This window comes from Scomber scombrus, chromosome 16, assembly GCF_963691925.1.
Source record: "Scomber scombrus chromosome 16, fScoSco1.1, whole genome shotgun sequence".
In the NCBI taxonomy this organism is placed as follows: domain Eukaryota; kingdom Metazoa; phylum Chordata; class Actinopteri; order Scombriformes; family Scombridae; genus Scomber; species Scomber scombrus.
The window spans coordinates 12,165,440-12,181,536 of NC_084985.1; the positions used below are offsets into that span (position 1 = coordinate 12,165,440).

General features: G+C 37.4%; 1 protein-coding gene across 3 annotated transcripts in view; it reads right to left on the reverse strand.

Annotated features, from left to right (window-relative positions):
- Nucleotides 1-13,254, reverse strand: part of LOC133995861 (myocyte-specific enhancer factor 2D homolog) — a 32,898-nt gene extending 19,644 nt beyond the window's left edge. For all 3 annotated transcript variants that reach the window (XM_062435370.1, XM_062435369.1, XM_062435368.1), the window contains exons 1-2: nucleotides 13,074-13,254; nucleotides 3,987-4,384 (exon numbers count right to left, since the gene is read on the reverse strand). In XM_062435370.1, coding sequence (XP_062291354.1) covers nucleotides 3,987-4,040 — 54 coding nt within the window. In that variant the 5' untranslated portion in view covers nucleotides 4,041-4,384; nucleotides 13,074-13,254. The remainder of the gene's footprint in view (nucleotides 1-3,986; nucleotides 4,385-13,073) is intronic.
- Nucleotides 13,255-16,097: the final 2,843 nt, after the last annotated feature.

Below are 16,097 nucleotides of genomic sequence, written 5' to 3' on the forward strand. Positions count from 1 at the left end.
TATGGGATTATTATTCATCAGCTTAGTAACCCATTTTATGAAGTCAAATGGGAAGACTGTGGAGTTATCTTTAATAGATACACCAATAATCATTGCTTAGCTGTGTGGCAAGGAGCAGAAAATATTACAGACAGATTTGGGTGAAAGTTGTTCAACGTTTCCAACTCTGAGGAGAGGTTAAACTGCTTTAAAGTGGCCATCAAGATCGTGGATACAGACAATGGGTCTATTCTGGTATTATTTCTATATGCAAGGCTGTTTAAAAAAAAAAAAAAAAGGAGCTTAATAGTTTATATTATCTATGGGTTGGGTGAGTTTTATAGGTTTTTATAGCTTTGTGATTATTTCTGCAAAAAGGTAAAAGGTTCAAATCCAAGAGAGCTAATTATTATTCATTGATGCTTATAACTCAGGAAGCAATAAAGGTCTTATAAGCACGTTATACCAAGGTATCACATCTCTGAATATAACATACTACAGACTATGTGAAACAACAATGGGGAAAAAGTAACTGAAGACATGTTGCTGAACACCTGGAGAACACAGTCGTCTTTCACCAACTCCCAGACCTGGAGACACTTCTGTTGGAAAAACTCAATCTGCTTCTTTTTTTTTTTTTTTTTTTTTTTTTTTAAATCACTCCCAAATAGAAGTCTAAACAAAATGACACTCAGCTATGCTGCTGGAGGGAGTGTGGAGAAAACATGGTTGACCATGCTCATGTTTTCTGGTTTCTTGTCCCTCTATTAAGAGTTTTTGGAAGGAAGTGGTAACAATCATCTCAAAAGTCCCGGGTTTTAGTATGAGTAAAACATCCACACCCATCTTTCTTAGACATATCCCTGACAAGTTAAGTAAACATGAGACCCACCTCATAAAGATCCTGCTGACAGCAAGTAAAAAGGCCATTACAAAATACAAAATACTGGCTTCAGAAAAGTCTCACTGGTGACTATACACCGTCTACAACAGATGACCTATTCCATAACTGAGAGAAAACAGTGGGGACATGTTGTGTTTATTTAGCCAGTGAAACAGATATTTCATAATTATTGTATGCATTATTTTCTGTATTGTTTGCATTGCTGTACTTATGTGTAAAACACTAATAAATAAAAAGTAAAGAAAATGTCAGTATAGTCAATTTTCAGCATTTTATGGCTCATAACAATTCTCAAGTCTTTAAACTTTTAAGCAATTATCAGTCACATTTTACTGATGACTGATTTCTTTAATATGCAGACAATAGTTTTCTATACAAGTGAAACTAATTAATTATTATTAATGATAGTTATTTTCAGTGTAATAGCAAACATCAAAACAGAGAATGAAAGTGCCTGGTTCCTCTGCCATGACAGCTTATTCAACTAATTACATTGGAGGTACATACAAATTATTGTAAATGTCTTATGTTGCAGCAATTTAACTTAACTAATGATTTACACTGAAGAACATATTTACTGTTTGAGAGGAACAGGAATCTGTCTACAGAGTCACAGCGTCAGGAAGTACAGATATTGGCTTTGAAACAATTTCTTGTGGTTTCACAAAAACACTGATAAAGGAAGAGAAATTCTACCAATACAGACTCCACACATTTTTGTACGACTGCTCATCCGACCCGCCTGAGAAGACACGTACAACCTCCTCACTCTGACTGTTAATCCATTCAAAAACAATAACAATCAATGCTGCATTCTATAAAATATGTGCTGTGTGGCAAAAGGGCCAAAAGAAAGTCTGTGATAGAAAAAAAAAAGCCACATGACAGTTTTTCTTGAACTGTTGCATGAGGCGAAATGTTCTGTGGTGTGACTAAACAGTGATACAAAGCACTCTGTTTAGCAGATTCATCTCATCACCCATCCAGCACCATCCCTACTGTGAAGTGGGGTGGCACCCTCATGAAGGGAAGACTTGTTAGGAGAAAAAGGCAAATTGTTGAGGGCAGCCCGCTTTAGACGACTTGAAGCAAACATATCTGAATGGGACGATGACATAAGTGTAAAATCTACAATAGAGCAGCTTCCAATACAAACTCGCATACAAAAAAATATAAAAAGCAATCTGTGACTGACTGCCAAACAGCTGCTATCCCCATCTAAAAAGCTGCCTGCTCCCTAAAACTGGTAGTGAAAAAGACAAATTTAGCCATCTGAACCCCAACACACACACACACACACACACACACACACACACACACACACACACACACACACACACACACACACACACACACACACACACACACACACACACACACACACACACACACACACACACACACACACACACACACACACACACACACACACACACACACCTCTCAGTTTAATTTTGGAGCCTTTTTATGATCATGCCGTTAGAATGCCGTCATGATGACCATGGATTTTTTAACTGAGCACTCAATTTCTAAATAAATAATCTTTTGGCACACTACATTCAATTAATAAAGTTAGACTTGGCAAAGTCATGAACACATCAAATGTGACATTATAAAGAAAATGGAAAAGGGATTATTGATGCATCCATTTTAATTGCAATGTTGTTTAAAAATATGCATACTGTGCAGATCATCAACTTACCATGGAAACATACTGTATAAATTCTTGTATAAGATTATTATAGTATACATTTGACACATTGAGTAAATAGCTTCGAGTAAAGATACTTATAAGTGCCATGCATAAATAAGACACTGTTTATTAGTATTGATTGAAGACACTATTTCTGAACAAACTTAATGACATGTTGAAAAATAATTACTTCTTCAGTTTACTTGTGTTCATTCTGTTGAGTTGATAACTTCGAGAAGCTGATAAGCTCCAACTGTAAATGTCACAGAAAGTGCTGGCGAGGCTAATTATGAGAGTAACAATGTAAACAGAAAGTGTGGTTTCATGTGTTGATATTCTGTGTTTTACTCATTCAGGCCAAAGAGAACAGAGAGCGATCTGGGTGTGACTTTGTGAGGTCCAGCAGGGTTCAGCCTGATAATAGCTGATCTAGTGTGATTGGCTAGCTGGTGCTCATTGATTATTAGTAAGAATGAGGCCTCTTCAACAGTGGATGTTAACCAAGTGCATTTTAAGATGCGATATTTTCATCCACAGGTTCCCCTTAAAATGACTTTTCTGATTTTAAATCAGTCATGTCATAGTTCAGACATACTTAAGATCATTTAGACTACACCCACACTAATTTTCGTTGTTTTCGTTTGAATAGTCTCAGTCTACATGAGCATTTTAACACAGTTTGAGAAATAACTTCTGTCCATACTAAAACACTTGGAAATGTATATCACATGACCATCCATGTACACTGGGCATACGCGTACCAGTGTACAAGCAGATTGTCTACTCTGCAGTTGGTTGCAGAAAACACTTCGGAAGAAGAACAGAGATCTCTTTGGTTGGACCGACAACAAGATGGAACTGTGACAAGTCACAAAAATCACAAATGAGTATACGGCGGTCAAGGTGGCGAAAAACATCACCAGATGATAGGGAAGTGATGAACCAGGGAAGGACACATCGAGACTGATCAGAGTCAATCAAGAGGTGAAGGTGGGTGTCTGCATCATCATTTTCAAAAAAGTTTTCAAGTTACTGCCCGTCCAGACTAAAATGCAATGTTTTGAAACGCAGCGTTTTCAAAAGCGTATTTTAGGGGTTCAAAAACATGTGCTTAGCGTGGGTGCTAGGCATAAATGTAGCAAAAGTTGTGCATTTTTAAATGAACACATATTAGTATGGATGTAGCCTTAAAGAAGTGTCCTAAATAATGATGAGTATAACCTAAATAATCAAGATTAAAACAGACATTCTATGCAAACTTCTGATACTTGATACGTGGTGGGTGATGGTGAGAAAATATTGAGGTTTGATACTCGGCTCTAGATTGTGAATTTATTTGAATTTTGAGCTGATTAACCAGTAGAATTATAATCAGAATAATTAATTATCAAACCAAATGTCAACACTCACCTGCTTGTTCCTTTCGTCGGTGATCCGTTGGATCTGAATCTTTTTCCTACCCATGATGCTTTGCAGTTGTGGAGGCAAACGTCGTAGTCAGTCAAATGGAGAAGTGCCTCTCGGAGAGGGAGTTCAGCCTACCTCTTACTTCAGCCCGAAAACACTCAGACACAGTCATGCATCCCAGGGTACACGCACACACGCATTTCTCTGCCCAGGTGCGGTGAGGCAATGAGGTCGACTCTTTCGCCGAAGGGCAGCGAGAGTGAAAAGTGGGTGATGCAGAGATGTGTTTGTGTGTGTGTTGTTGAGGAGTCAGAGGGTCCTCAGATCATCGTTTGCTCAGCAAGGACGAAACTGATAAACCTCCCTGGAGTCCGCGTGGTGAGGAGGACGTCACTCCTCTCCTGTGTGAGAGAGACAGAAAATGTTACTGAAAGTCCCCATCAACTCACAAAAAAAAAAAAAAAGACAAAGACAGTAGGGCTGCAACTAAAGGTAGTTTTCATTATCACTTCATCTGCTGATTGTTTTCTACATGAGTGAATCAGAAAATTGTGACATATCATCTCTAGTTTCGGGACATTTTCCAAAACCTCAAATGCAAAGTACTGTTATAAAATACTAAGAAACCCACAGATGTTCACACATAGAAATACATATTGGACATTTTTGCTTAAAAAATTGACCGTTTGTTGGCTGCCAATTTTTTCCTCAACGTATTGATTTAGCAACAAATTGTTTCAGCTTTAATAATAATCCTGATAACGAACTTCAGTCATTTATTACAAAGCAAGTCCAAAACTGGCTTTGCTCCTTCAATGTGGAGTTTATTGCCTCTTTTAAGCTGAGTTAAAGCTTCATGCTACCCAATGTATTATATTTAATTTACAACAACAAATCTGAGTGTGGAAAGTAAATGTAGAAGTAAAAGTAAAAGAAAGTAAATATGTAGTTCCCTCAAAAAAACTACCCACAATGGAAAGAAAAACTATGTCCACAGCAGGTACGTTTCTTTATATACGTATGTATATATATATATTTTTAAACTTATAACATAAATGATGATTATAACTGCATACCTGTAACATACAAAATAAGCAATTTTAAAGACATCAGTTGTAACTCAACATTTATCATATTTTTTATGCATTTTAAAGGCTAAATGATTAACTGATTGTGTAAAAAAGTGTGACCAGGTCAAGCAGATTAATAAACAAATCCATGATGATAATAATGTATTGCATTTATCTTGACATTGAACTAAGACTTAAACCTGTGAGCCATCATAATGTACAACAGTTAGCATGTTATTATTGGCCCTGAATCAGAGCTGAATGACAAAACTGACTCAATCAAATATCAGAAGATTGTAAACCTCAAGATCCACAGAATGATTTTTTGTGGGACGATTTTAGGAGATATTTACACACACAAGACAAACCATCTGAATCAATTGAGTATGATCACACAGTATTAAGAGTTTATTTCACGTAGATCGATCCAAATCCTCTAAAATGTCAAACTGACACTGTTATTCACAAGTTTAAACGATAAAACTTTTAAAAGTCGTAGTCAAACATTTTGGGAAATACCCTGAATTACACTAATCTATAGATACTACTGTCTTATCTGACTGTACAGTGCGAAAATTACAGCCAGCAGCCGGTTCGCTTAGTTTAGCATAAAGACCAGAAACAAAGGGGAAAAGCTAGTCTCACTCTATTTAACGCCTAGCTTCACCTCATGAGCTCACCAATCAACACACTATATCTCCTTTGTTCAATCCTAGTGCAAAAATGACAATTAGCTGTTTTACGGGAGGTAGCAGACTATTTTGAGACTGTGAGCAATCATTTGGAGACTCATGTTTACTCTCAAGTTGACTCATAAATATATCCATTACAAAAGCATTATACCTCAACATTGATTAGATTTTTATAAAGATTGACTGTTGGATTAATGAAACTGTTTGGCAAAACTCATCTTAACACCATTTTTTATTTATTCAAACCGAGAGCTAAGTAGTAAGACTGACGTCAATAAAAACAGTTGAGATGATTCTTCAGGTCGTGCTGTTGGCTGGCTCACCATCTTTGTGTGCAGGCTGAATCACTGTCAGGTACTCTTTATAATGGCCACACTATTAAATCCTTCTTACTATTTGTTGACCGTCATGACAGAACAATGACAATAATGCAGTAATTATGAATGAGACGGCCTTGATAATAACTGTATCCACCTCGACATGAGTCACTGCTCAGCTGGTTGCTCTCTTAGTCATGTTAGATACTAACTGTACTTTGACTGCTTAGGTTTAATGTTTAATTGAATATAAAGTGATATTCCTGCATGTATAATACGTTTGTTTTGTTTTTTTATTAAATAAATAATTTAATGTAAGTTTGTCTGACCAACAGTCCAAAACCAGAAGATTTCAAATTTGATCAAACATGAGAAAGAAAAGCAGAAAATCTTCACAAGTGAGAAAGTTTGGCCTTTTGGCTCCAAAAACGACTAAAACAATTAATAGAATATCTAGGATGCTTTAAAATAATTTTCTGTCAACCAGTTAATCAATTATTGAACTAATCATTTCAGCTCAAGAATATTTGGACATTAATACAAACAGCAGCAGTTTTTCATGTCCTTTGGCTTAGTTGTATCAACATCTTCAAGATCAAGTTACGCATCATCAATGTTTGTTGAATACAAATTTAGGACTAGAAATAGGGCTGAAAATTAAGCTTTTTGTCCATCGGCCAAACAGTTACTGAATGTTTGATTTATTTCCGATCGCTCAATAGATGACCAGTCACTTGTATATTTTATCAGCATTTGGCTTCCTAAATTTCTCAAAAAAACAACACATTTCTAAATTTTGAAACAGTACAATAAATAAGTGTACTTGCACCAATTAGTCAATTAATCAATTGTCTATAGACAAAATCAGTTGACAGAAAATTTATCGACAAGTATTTTTCATAATCAAATAATTTCTTTGTAATTTATAAAGCAAAAATGCCAAATATTTACTGGTTTCAACTTCTCACATGAGGGTTTTTATGGTTTTCTTTGTCTTATTTCATAGTAAACTGAATCTCTTTGGGTTTTGGACTGTTGGTTGGACAAAACAAGAACTTGGTCTGTGGGAAATTATAAAGCGCATTTATCACTATTATCTGACATTTTATAGATAAACTAGCTAGGTAACAGAGTTTTAATGACACCTATAACAGAGTTAATATAACAGTAGGGCTGCACAGAATAAAAAAACCTATATTTTGGTTTCAATCATTAAATAAACTCCATCAGGTTTAATATTAATGCTTTGCATTTGGGCTGGCTGCTCTGGTGGATTAATGTACTGCTTATATATGCATAATACTGATCAATCTTCAACAACGCTGAACAAATTGGACCATTTTTTAATGCAGGGATAAATCCCTTTTTATTTGGTTTCATGTTTGACATTTTTTATCATGGATTTGTTTGTGTGTGTGTGTTAAATGTCTTTAATTAAAGGATGAGGACTGTGGCCTTGTTCGATGGGTTAGCCACACATCTGGAAGTGAAACTAAGACTACAAATGAATCCCAGAGCTTTATCTTTCCAATCACACTGCTATAACGAAGAATGAGACCAAACACCTGATAAAATGCAGATGAAAATAACTGACAGACTAGTTTTTACTTGTCTGCTGTAATGATCATGATCGTCCCACATTTTCTACATCTTCTAAACCTGTTTTACATCCACCAAATGTCTATCAAAAACATCACCTTCACTAAAATCACATGCTTCTCCCCACGCATAAACTAAGCCCTGATGCAATTGTGTTAAGTTTTTCCTCCACATCCATGCCTTCCTGTGGGATTGTTGTTAGGCCAGATGGAAAAAATGAAAACGCCACTGGAGTGCACATGGGGCCTCCAACAAACCACATTTTAACACGGAGAGTGGCCAGCTTGAAGTTGTAATAAAATCCTGCGTGTTAGATTTGATTCTAAGAACAGCAACATATAACTCAAAAAATGTTGCAGCTCATCGCTGATGTTGATCAAGTTCAAATAATGGTATGTGTTTAAACAGGTGTACCTTTCTGTAAAGTCATCCAGATCATGGTTATCCAAGGAGGGTTGAATCGAGGGCAGCTGGACTTGGGTAGTCCAGCTGACCTAGATTCAACCCTCCTGTACCCCAACAACTATATCAAAAGGGCTCAAATACCCTTTTAATACATGGGGCAATTTTCCTGGAATAGTTCACAAAAGCGTCAGTGGTGGCTGACATGAATCTGAGGCTGCCAATGACTTGATGCAGACATAGTAATCCTGGAGGTGTTGATATTTAAGCTTTGGTCTATATGTTTTTCAGTTTTGTCAAGTTTGCATTCATACGATGATTACTTTCAATGGGAGCTGCATTTTTCAACCATTTATCCATGACTTTTAGGTCTCCGTTTTGACTTTTTAGCTTGTTTGATGATTCTTTTTTACATGGAAGTCCTGTATCAACACTACAGCAATCCCTGCCCTCATGTCATCTTTACATAAAAATAAATTTAATGATTTATACGCAGTGATGTATACCGACTTTAAACCTGGGAAAAAGAGCACTGGTATTGGATTTGTTCTTGGTATCAGCAGATATCCTGAGTTGAAGTATCAGAATCAATACAGTGAGAAACCATCAGATCAGTGCATCCCTAGTTTAGGTTTATTGACAACAGGTCAATATATTCTAAAATAAAACATATCAGACTGTAAAGTCTGAGACTTATTTCCATTGTTGTCCCTAGTGTATCCACAAATAGTCAACCATTCCACAAAATGGGAATAGGGCTTAATTGTCCGACTAGAAGAAATATCACAACACAAGCATCAAATGTAGAAAACCTACTCCCAAGATCAAGTAGTCAACAAAATTTTTTAGGATGAAGTGATGAGCTGAAAAGACAACAGCTGTTGTTTCCCTACTTGGTGTTAACATGTTACAAATGACATAAGCTGGTTGGAAACTGAGGTGTTTTTTGTGAAGTTGGCCAATCACAGTGGGTATGTTACTGGTTATTGTGACAATAAATACACCAAAACACCAATTTGTAACTCTATTTGTGTCTTAATCTTCCTCCTACACACAAATATATGGACGCATTTTGTCATTTCTATTAGCCATCACAGTAGGGCTGCAACTAAGGTTTATTTTCATTTTTGTTTCATCTATCATCTTTTCTCATCTGTTGTTATGAAAGTGACAAACATCAGTCACAATTTCATAGAGCCCAATGTGACATCTTTAATTGTCTTGTTTTGTCCGACCAACAGTCTAAATGTATTTGATTTACAGTGTAATAAAACAGAAAAAGGGCACAAATTAGCATATTTAAACACATAACTAAAGCAATTCACTGATTATTAAAATGTTTGGTGATTCATTTTCTGTCAATCACCTAGCTTCTATTAAAATGTAATTAAATCAGTTCTCATGTGGCCACAGCCAGTTAATAATTTGTGAAAAGAGATTTTAAATCGCTGTAATGACAGCCATTGTTACAGACCCAACAATTCATCTGAATAACCCTAAAAAACCTACACGATACTCCAAAGAAAGAGTCATGTAGGGTGTAGTTTGTGCTGTATGTGTATTTACAGCAGTGCCGGTCATCATCATACATCATTCATTAGCTGTAACTGTAAGGCACCGACTCCAAACAATTACCACAACAAGAAACATAGAAATATCCCACTGCTAGATGGAAAAATGATTAAAAAATACTCTTCCCGGCTGACTCTGCCAACTTTTCCACTGTCAGGCCAAAATGTTATCTTTGATTAGCCGTGAACTGCCCAGAATGGGGCTACGCTGCAAGGCTTCTGTCTAGCCTCCATCCCCTTGACTGCCCTCTGCATGGCTGCCCCCTCATTACTGTAATTGACACGTTCATCCCTCCTCTTCCCCCTTAAGGCGCTGATGGCTCAATTAGGAGCTGGCCGGAGGACTGATTGGATGCCAAGATAATGAGGTCGCCGTTTGGCTAAAAACTGAGCCCAGCATCCAGCCAAACCGAGCCTGCTCGGTGACATACGGAAACCCAAAGAAGCAGAAAAGCCACAGTATACAAGTCAATCTAAAGACGCTGAAGAGAATAATGGTGGCAAATGAACCACTTTTGGCTGGATGAGGTTTGCCTCATTATCTTAAGATGGCAGGCATCTGGTCATTCTGGTAATAAAATGAGCCATGAATATGTTATTTGAATCATCCAAGTGATGGTTATGCAACCCTTAAATATTCTTCTGACGAAGGATAGCACAATCAAGCTCAGGGTAGACATCCGTCTGTTTTGGAGTAGTGTAATTAGTGGAAGTGACCTTTAGCGGATTATGCACTAGCCAATGAAATGTGCCAAAGCCCTGAGATAAATGGTTGCAGCCTCAATTGTGATTTGCAGTGGGGTCTGCCTGTCCACAGCTCTGTCAGGGGTTCAGGAAGGCTTTAATGGCTCAATCTTCACTCCCTGAAGATGGACAAGGTTGATTTGCACTCACATTGTCTTATTACTTTGCATCAGCATAACACCTGACAACAAAAAGGAGCACCTACTGATGAGAGGCGGATACATTCATGTTGCCTACAAGCAGTACACACTGTTGGGCTGCAACTAACAATCCATTAATCTGCCTATTTTCTCAATTATCGCTTTTTATGAAAATACCCATTATGATATCCCAGAACTGAAGCTGTACTCCAAAACCTAAATATCGTCTATCTCCAATATACAACAAGCAGCAAATTCTCTCAATTGAAAAGTTAAAACAGAGAATGTTTCATATTTTTGCTTGAGATTGATTCATTTTTGTGATACATTTTCTGTCAATCGACTCATTCAAACAAACCGTTTTCACTCTACACGCTATTTACTTGAAATAAAGTTGCAAGTTTTCACACAACAAAAAAACTGATAATCATTAAACTGTCCAACACTGTAAGCAGAAGTACTTCACAGCTACGTACTGTGTAAATGTCATTTACGATGTTGTGCAATCAGTAACAGTAATTGATGAAATGAGCCGCTGTGACCACCACAAAAAAAACTGCTGAGAACACAAATTACAAGATGACTGCTTTTACACATTAACACAAAAATATACCTTTGCGGGGAAAAAAAGACAAAGTTGTTGCAGAGATCGAACATATGCCCAATAAATGCTGCTTGAGTCCTTGAGTCGGGTGCTCCTGTGAGACATATTTCTTAACACGTTTGGATGGAAAACGCTCCTCCTCCGCTAGCGATCATCATTACTGTCTTAAGAGGGCAGTTTAGGGGAACTATTTGTCTGACTTTACAAAAGGGGAAAGAAATCGTAACTATGTAGACATGCCCAGAGGATTTCCACCAACAGAGATGAGTCAAATTGAAAGAAATGTGCTCCAACTGCATTTAAGAAAATTAACTTCCATTTACTTAGTTTTATATTAGATTTTCCAATTGCTATCAATATGTAATGAAACAAATATGATTACTTGTTTGATTGTCTATTCTGCTGGGCTTTAATTCACCTGAGAAACCAAAGAGAATACTACAAATGAAGTTAACAATCAAGATATAAATGCTGCTTTGAGAAACCCTCGGTTGGTTTGTTTCTGTTCATCTTGGCAACCATTCACAGCTTTGTCAACTCAAAGTCCAACCCATAGGAACTGCAAGTTTCAACAGCATTGTTATTTTAAGCATTTCTGTTAAATTTTTTGTTGATGTTATTAAGGTTTTTGGCCAGACAATATGTTGACGCTGCTGTGAGGTCAGTTCAGAAATGAGACTTTGCAATCCATAAATTAGATTAAATTTTGGAACCAGCAGAACTTTGCTTTTACGTTACAAATTAAGGATAAAGCACTACATCCAAAATTGGTATTATGATAAACAGGGAAGTGGTAAAAAAAAACTGATTGTGTGTTCTCAGTCGGCGGGACGGCACTGCCTACAGATGTTTATATGAATCCATCAGCAAGGATGGTTCACATGGTGGATCACTCTGTCAAACTGGCCTACTTGTAGCCCAGCAGCTTTGGTATCTGCCCAGGGATGGCACAGAAATCATGGCTGCTGATTTCCTGTGCACATGCCAGCAGCCACCGAAGACATACAGCTCCACACTAAACCATAATCAGTGCCCTAATTTGTTTAAGCCTGATGAAGCTTTCACTTAAATTTAATGTTAAAAAATGTGATAATATAAGGATGGCAGCTTCCCAGTCTGGTGTTTTGTCTTTTGTATAAAATCCAAGCTACTCCTAAGCCAAAATCACACACACACACACACACACACACACACACACACACACACACACACACACACACACACACACACACACACACACACACACTCTAACTTAAACCAGTGCAGGAAAAATAATATAATTTTTCTTAAAGGCTCTTGTTAAAGTGAAGCTTCAAGAGCTGTAAAAATGCAGCTGCACGAACAGCTTTGAACAAGGTCTTTTATACGTGTTGTTAAGTCTCCTTACACTACTGACCATGTTAGATCTGGTATGTGGACATCCACATGGGGGTTAAAATAGCTTCTTTTTTTTGTGTGAGCAGGACTCGTTGCTGTATGCTATAAACATTATGACAGATGGAGTCTGGAGACATGAGTAGGCCCACTGACGCCACACAGGTATATTTACAGGATCTAATTTGACAGGTTGGACGCTAAGACCGCTATCAAACCGTGTGTCATTGTTTTACCGAGCCATATGTCGTCCTTTAGGACACTATAACCGGGTTATGATTTACAGAGCAGAGGACGTGCCACTCTATACAGGCCATTTCACAATTTTCTAGTTACGAGCCCGACCGACAGCCATTACCTTCCTCTCCATACTACTCGGCTTGGCAAGCAGGAGCACGCACTACTTTTAAATTTCACTACGGACATTTTTGTACTCAAATGAACACAGTTTGACTCTGTAATATAAATCTGTACAGCGTTTCTTGTTACTTTGTTATATTTAAATAATAAAGCAAGCGGCTGTGCTCCCTGTGTGCGAGAAAAAAGACGCAGGAAGGAAATGTATCACTCCACTTACCCTGAAATATTGCTGATATAAAACCGAAAATAGGTCTGCCACCACCCGCTCCGGAAGTGATCTGTCTTAATTAAGACACATAAATTATTTACGCTGAAGCAACGTCTCTATTTACATGAATCCACGGCATTTTATTCCATTTAATGTTGAAGTAACTATACTGTCCACCCGGGCGATTCAGTGTACCCAGTGTATGATCGACGTCATTGACATTAGCCCGTGATTGACCTGTCGGGAATCCAATAAGAAGCTGACGTGCGAGCAGCTCGTCCAATCAGCGAGCTCCTCTGACGAAGGGGGCGGGTCTGCGAGAGAGGACATGACGGAGGTGACGGCCATGTTCTGCACTAGTGTTTGTATCCCTCCGCCTCAGTATTTACCTTTTGCATGATTTTGCATGTGGGGAAAATGTCACTGTCGCCCCACTGTGCCCTGCCTGCTTTCCATAAGAGAGACCGCTAGGCCATTTGTTTTCCTCATCTGTAATCACCACAGCCTTGCTAGCGGCGAAATAACCGCGCGTTAAAGCTGCCAAAGAGGGGGGAAATGGTTAAAAAAAAATGTGTGAGGATTTGAAAGGAATAAATTGTTCTCCTTGGACCTTCTTTATCATGCCATCACACGTTATTGTATCGACATTGGCTGCTGAAATGTCCACAGATCTCTACTACCATGAATCTTATTACTGTACTTAAAATAGAGCAACACTGTTACATATCATGTACAACCCACAAGCATACAATGGTGGAAAGTAACTAACTACATTTACCCAAGTAGGCTACTGTATTTAAGTACAATTTTGAGGTACTTGTACTTTAGGTTTTTTCCGTTTTTATGCTACTACTTCTAATCCACTACATCTCAGAGGGAAATCTAGCTCTTTCTATTCCACTGAATTTATTTGACAGCTTTATTAGAGCTTTATAATATAACAAGCTTTTAAAATACAACACATTGTTAAAGATTAAACCAGTGTGCAGTCGAGGTCACATTTTCAGATGTCTGTGAGTTGTTAACAGCTCAACCAAATAGGGATTTTTCCCTCTGAACTTTTCACATGGTTTCATTTTCATAAATGTTTAAATGATACAATATTTATTTCAGCTCCACCTCCAGCAGCTACATCAGTAACATGCTGCTTACACACAGATGCTTCAGCATCAATAATCTAATGAGGTCATATATAATAATATATCAGTCAGAGGGATCAGACCATACTTTTACTGCAATACTCCAAGTACATATTGCTGCTAATGCTTTTGTACTTTTACTTAAGTGGGATTTTTTGTGTTGGACTTGCTTGAGGTTCAGTTTCTCAGACAGAGATTAAGACTAGTCTTAGACTTTACATTGCTGTTCTTGCAATTCCACCACTGATATTGCACTACTGTATATTAATATATGCACAAAAACACTTAGATTCATACAGCAGTTAAAAGGAACCCTGCTCGGGCTGAATAAGGCCCTCTTATTCCATCACCCATGCCAATGTCCCATGTTAATTTTCAATATTTTTATTACAATCCAATTTATATAGGAATATACACCATATAAACACAGTATAGACAAATATTTTTAAGGCATCAGAAATAGATTTTGACCTCATCAAGTTTAAGAAAGAAATCGAGAATCAATCTTTAGTGGTGCAAATTTTCAGTTCATCAAATTACAACAGCAAAGACCAATAGGGACCCCAGGGAAATACTACCTGTACCACAACTCTAGATACAGTAGCCTATATATAGTAATATATAGTAATATGATCTGTTTGTTATTCTGCTCTTGACTGTATAGATCAACTATAGGTTTGAGTTCATTAATACTTGTTTAGCCATATGTCTTATTTTGTAAATTTGTTCTCTGCATGTTCTCTGATTTAGAGGTTTGCAGGTTTAAACCTACTGTAAATATATAGTACATATGTTACGAGTTCATATCATGAGAAAATGTTCAGTGGTGTTGTTTTGATAAGGAACAATGCCGTTTCTGTGGTGACATAACACTGAAAATAAACTGTTGTCCTTGTCAGCCGATGAAACCGCTTATTCACTTTCATTCAAATAGATCTGCAGGCAGCAAGCTACTGTAGCCTGTTACTTTGCTGGCAGCAGTTTCAGTCTTTTCAATAAGATATACTGACAGGAACTTTGAAGGAGTTTTTTGCAGTGTGGCATATTTGGTGAAGAGAAACCTGGAAGTACTATTCTTGTCAGTTTATCAGTGTTGTCTCCCTGGGCGTTTTAAAAGAAGACAAATGTCTGCGTTTAAAAATACTGACACATTATGACATATGTCCTCAACATTTTTTGACATGTTATGATTTAACAGAAGTGTTAGTTCCCTGCACAGAAAGTTAGTCTCTGGCATTTCAGATTGAAAATGTATAAGTGAATTTGCACCACTGAAGTACAACATGAACTAAAGTATATTCTTTATTTTTACCAAACCTTCTGGCATTGGTCTTATAGAGGGGCCATGTGGCAAAACCAAATTCAGCTTTAACACATTTATTAGTCTAATTGACTTTATATTGTGGTTCCTAAATAAAGTTGTTTCAGGAAATTAGTTAAATACCAAAAAGTATTTGACACACAGAGCTACTGGTTGGTTTCTGGGTCTCTGGGTGCCCTCCACTAAAAAAATGTGTTTTGATTGAGGTTATTTCACTTTGATGTTTGGGCTGCACCTTGCAGAATGATGTGCAGAGTGTGACACTAGAAGGATGTTTTCACATTCATCTGTCGAGGGAGGAAAGTTTTTATTTGCATGTCTTAAATCTGAGTCAAATGTGTGTACTTACGAGTATAATTTGTGACATCAAGTAGTTTGGAGCCAGTCGTAGTCCAGTATGCAACCTACACAAGTGTGATGTGGAAACTTGAAGCCTCTGGTGCACAAACACTGAGAGTCGACTTTACAGTGAAGTAGAGGAGATTTTGCCTCCAGCAGTTCAAAAATGAACAATATTTGCATGTTCATAGATTCTGGGAGAGAGTAGGTGTTATTTTGAAGGTTTTAAGGGGG